Raw genomic sequence first — 3,552 nt, forward strand, 5'->3', positions numbered from 1 at the left:
TGGATAGCTCGTGAGCGAAATTGACTCGGTTACGCCCCTAATTTTTAGTAATGGAAATTAGTGATTATTAGTCAATGCCAACAAGAAGAAAACTGAACTTTATGAACATACGAGTCCTATTTTAAATATTTTTGTATTTGTTTAAATTAAAATATAAAAATTTGCAGCACAATAAAAATGTATTGCTCATTCACATTGTATGAAATAATTAGTCCAGTAAATTAACTAGTCATAAAAATAGGAAGAAGATAAAATTGGCGAAATAGTATACAGATTACAAGAAATGAAATCAACGTTTCGAAACGCCTACTCCACTGTCTATTCCCTGTCCCGCTCCTCCTTAAACCCTAACTACAACCTCTCTTTCATTTCCCTCATTACTCTCCCTTCCTCTCTCTCTCGTCCTCTAAACGCACCGTTTCGGTCATTCTGCTCAACTCCCTCCCACTCCTCCTCTTCATCAATGGCTGCCACCACCGGCGACGACAACTCCTCGTCGTTTTCTTTAGAAAACCAATTCAAGGACTTCCGTGCACATCTAGAAGAATCTGGAAGCTTACGCGAGAAGATTCGTGCTGTAGTTACTCAAATTGAGTCCGCCAATAGATGCATCCACGTCACTCTCCTTCTCGTTCATCAGTCCCGCCCTGTTTCAGGTATTACAAATCGATAATCATTTTTTTAGAGCTAGTTACGTTGTAAATTTAATTTGATTTTTAGTTTATTTTGGTTGAATAGAGGTTTTAGAAGAGGCCAAATTGCAAGTTGAAATCTTAAAGAAACTGTATAGCCAACTTGCAGATATTATTAAAGATTTCCCTGGTCAATTTTACAGGTAATGTAATGTTTCATTACGTTTTAAATTAATTGTATTCCAATTGCACCGGTCTTATTATTGTATTGATGTGTTAATTTGATATAAGGTATCATGGTGATTGGAAAAGTGAAACGCAGACAGTAGTGTCTCTACTTGGTTTTATGCATTGGTTAGAGACTGGAAATTTGCTTTTGCATAATGAAGCTGAGGAAAAACTTGGATGTATGTACGCATTCTTATGCTTCTTTGTTATATGATAGATTGTTGTGTGTTTGCGTTGGATATTTTTTTAGGTTAATTTTGTTTTCGGTTTTGTGCAGTGAATAGTTCAGAGTTTGGTTTGGACGTTGAGGACTATCTTATTGGTTAGTAATTCTCACTCAGTTTTATATTAGTGTCTGCTAGATGTTCTCTTTTCTTCTTGTTATCGGCTTCTATTTAGGAATTTTTCATGCTGCTGGAAGTCAACGAATATTGACAGAGATATTGTGTAAAAGAATCCAACCATTTTAGATGTATATATTTTACGAGAAAATATAATTCCAAGTTAGTCAGATTGATAGCTCATGTTCGTCATTCAAAAGCTTGGATTTTGAGTTTCTTAGCTAGCTTATTGGTGTAGGTTCTGTATGTTTGGATTGATTTAGTCATTACTCATATATGGAAGTGGAACAGTTGGCACCGAGCAAGCGTTATTTGTTTTTGGGATAGCCTAACTCTTTTTTTGAAGAGGGAATCTTGATAATTATCACCATGATTGTCTTTTCTTTGTTTTATGTGGATGTTCTCTGGCTAGAAAAATTAATATTTTAACTTTTTTTCTTATGCAGGTATTTGCTTCATGTCAAATGAAATGGTAAGAATTATTTAAAAAAAAAAACTTCAAGAGCCGTGTCTTGTTTATACATGGTATATTGCCCTTGAGACATTCTGCATAAATTGTAGTAATAGATTTAGTATGGAGTCAAGTCAACGTTTTGTTCTGACTTGTAACCTCAGAGAGAGCAGTCAAGGAGAAGCAACTACCACAGTTATTAAATTGTAATTTGAATTGAGCAATCAATAAGTATTGTATTAAGATCTCATTATGCTGTCTACTGTATATTGCAGCCTAGATATGTGGTGAATCGTGTAACTGCAGGGGACTATGATTGCCCAAGAAAGGTGTTGAAATTCTTAACAGATCTCCATGCTGCTTTTCGCATGCTTAATCTCCGAAATGATTTTCTGCGGAAGAAATTTGATGGTAATTATGTGTAATGTGCTTATATGTCAATTTTCTCCTTTTCCCGAATCCTGATATCTTCATAAATATTAATGCTTGCTATTTCCAGGTATGAAGTATGATCTAAGAAGAGTTGAAGAAGTATACTATGACGTTAAAATTCGAGGTTTGGCTGCCAATGGGGATTCAGCTGCATATGAAAAAGTCGACGGTCAGTCCTAGGTTCTTTAAGTCACTTATACCGCCTGTTATGTTTCATCTTAGAGTAATCCTGTGTATTCGATCCTTAAGAAAGATAGTGTTAACAAGCATCAATTATGGATGATAATCCAAAATTTTGATTTTCTGAAAAAATGTCTTTCAGTTTGCCTATGCTATGTATATGGTAAAAGAACATGTGGAAAGTTTGTTTGTTTTTATAATTATTATTAAGTTTTGTCTCCATGGGCAATGCAAATTTAAAAGGGCTTATTAGTTATTTAATACTACATTATTAGATATTTTAATCGAAAACTAAATTTAAGATTCTATCATCTTCATTATATTTTTGGTTGAAAATTTCTGATTTGGACGATTTTAACGGTAAGTTTATTTTGGATGAGGTTAAAAAATAATAGGTTTGGTTTGGTGTCCTTATATTTGGTTTGGTTTGTTTTTGACTTTTAAAAAATTAAATAAAAATAAAAAGAACCTAGAGTATATAAAATATAGGTAAAGGTACAATAAAATTCTCGACTTTTTTTCAAAAGTGCAGATTAGTTCTTTTAAAATAAATCAGATATAGTTCTAGAACTATTGTTTTGTTTTCTCCTTTTTAAGTAACCGCTTGAAAATAATTAAATAGTATAATATTTTACTATATTTTAGACAATTTTATTAGATGAGATAGCTTCTTTTTTTCCTTTCTTTTTTAACTTGAACATTAAATTAATATGAAATTATTAAATTACATTGATCGTAATTCACCTTACAAACTGAAACAGTTATGGTTACAAGAATTCAAAATTATCATTATGATGAGATTCAAAATTATTGTTACAATTGTAAGAATTCATAAATATCATCATGCTAAAACGCCTCACGTCGCCTTAGAACCGTAAAAAGGTAAAATTATATAACTGTTAGAGTTCGGTTCAACCAAAATTTTGATTCATCATTAACAAGCAAGCACCAATCAGCACATAATTTTGCTGGGACTAAATTGAACTGAAATTCGGAATAGATCAAATGATCGAGACAATTGATGATGATAAGTATGAAATAGATGCAAATTAGTAAACGAGATTAGTGGAAAGGCTATTGTATTTAACTATCACAAGTCCATGCATCACATGAACATTTTCAGCCAGTTTGTCGGAGACTTGAGTAGTAGTTTTTCTCTCAAATCATAAGCAATAGTTAATAAATAAATTAATTTTGTAATTTTGTGGGTACAATTTTATAGGTAAATTGATTATGAACTTCTTGATTATAGTAATAAGTTATTTTGGTAATTCTGACTTTTACTTAT

The 3,552-nt window shown here is 32.0% G+C and overlaps 1 protein-coding gene across 1 annotated transcript; it reads left to right on the top strand.

The window, feature by feature from the left end:
• The first annotated feature begins 233 nt into the window (after positions 1-233).
• On the top strand, positions 234-2,484 carry LOC126676225 (uncharacterized). The gene is made up of 7 exons (XM_050370383.2): positions 234-656; positions 739-835; positions 924-1,039; positions 1,138-1,182; positions 1,648-1,673; positions 1,928-2,063; positions 2,152-2,484. Exons 1-7 carry the CDS (start codon positions 284-286, stop codon positions 2,262-2,264), a joined length of 906 nt encoding a protein of 301 aa, XP_050226340.1. The 5' UTR covers positions 234-283; the 3' UTR covers positions 2,265-2,484.
• The last annotated feature ends 1,068 nt before the right edge of the window (positions 2,485-3,552 follow it).

The sequence above is a fragment of the Mercurialis annua genome, linkage group LG4, assembly GCF_937616625.2.
Source record: "Mercurialis annua linkage group LG4, ddMerAnnu1.2, whole genome shotgun sequence".
Lineage (NCBI taxonomy): Eukaryota > Viridiplantae > Streptophyta > Magnoliopsida > Malpighiales > Euphorbiaceae > Mercurialis > Mercurialis annua.

What these genes read in the sequence shown, in the direction of transcription:
- LOC126676225 (XM_050370383.2), top strand. Translation starts at nt 284, where the DNA reads ATGAAATCAACGTTTCGAAACGCCTACTCCACTGTCTATTCCCTGTCC. An exon ending in GCTTCATGTCAAATGAAATG is followed by an intron (nt 1,674 to 1,927) that starts GTAAGAATTATT and finishes TGTATATTGCAG; the next exon opens with CCTAGATATGTGGTGAATCG. An exon ending in TCTGCGGAAGAAATTTGATG is followed by an intron (nt 2,064 to 2,151) that starts GTAATTATGTGT and finishes TGCTATTTCCAG; the next exon opens with GTATGAAGTATGATCTAAGA.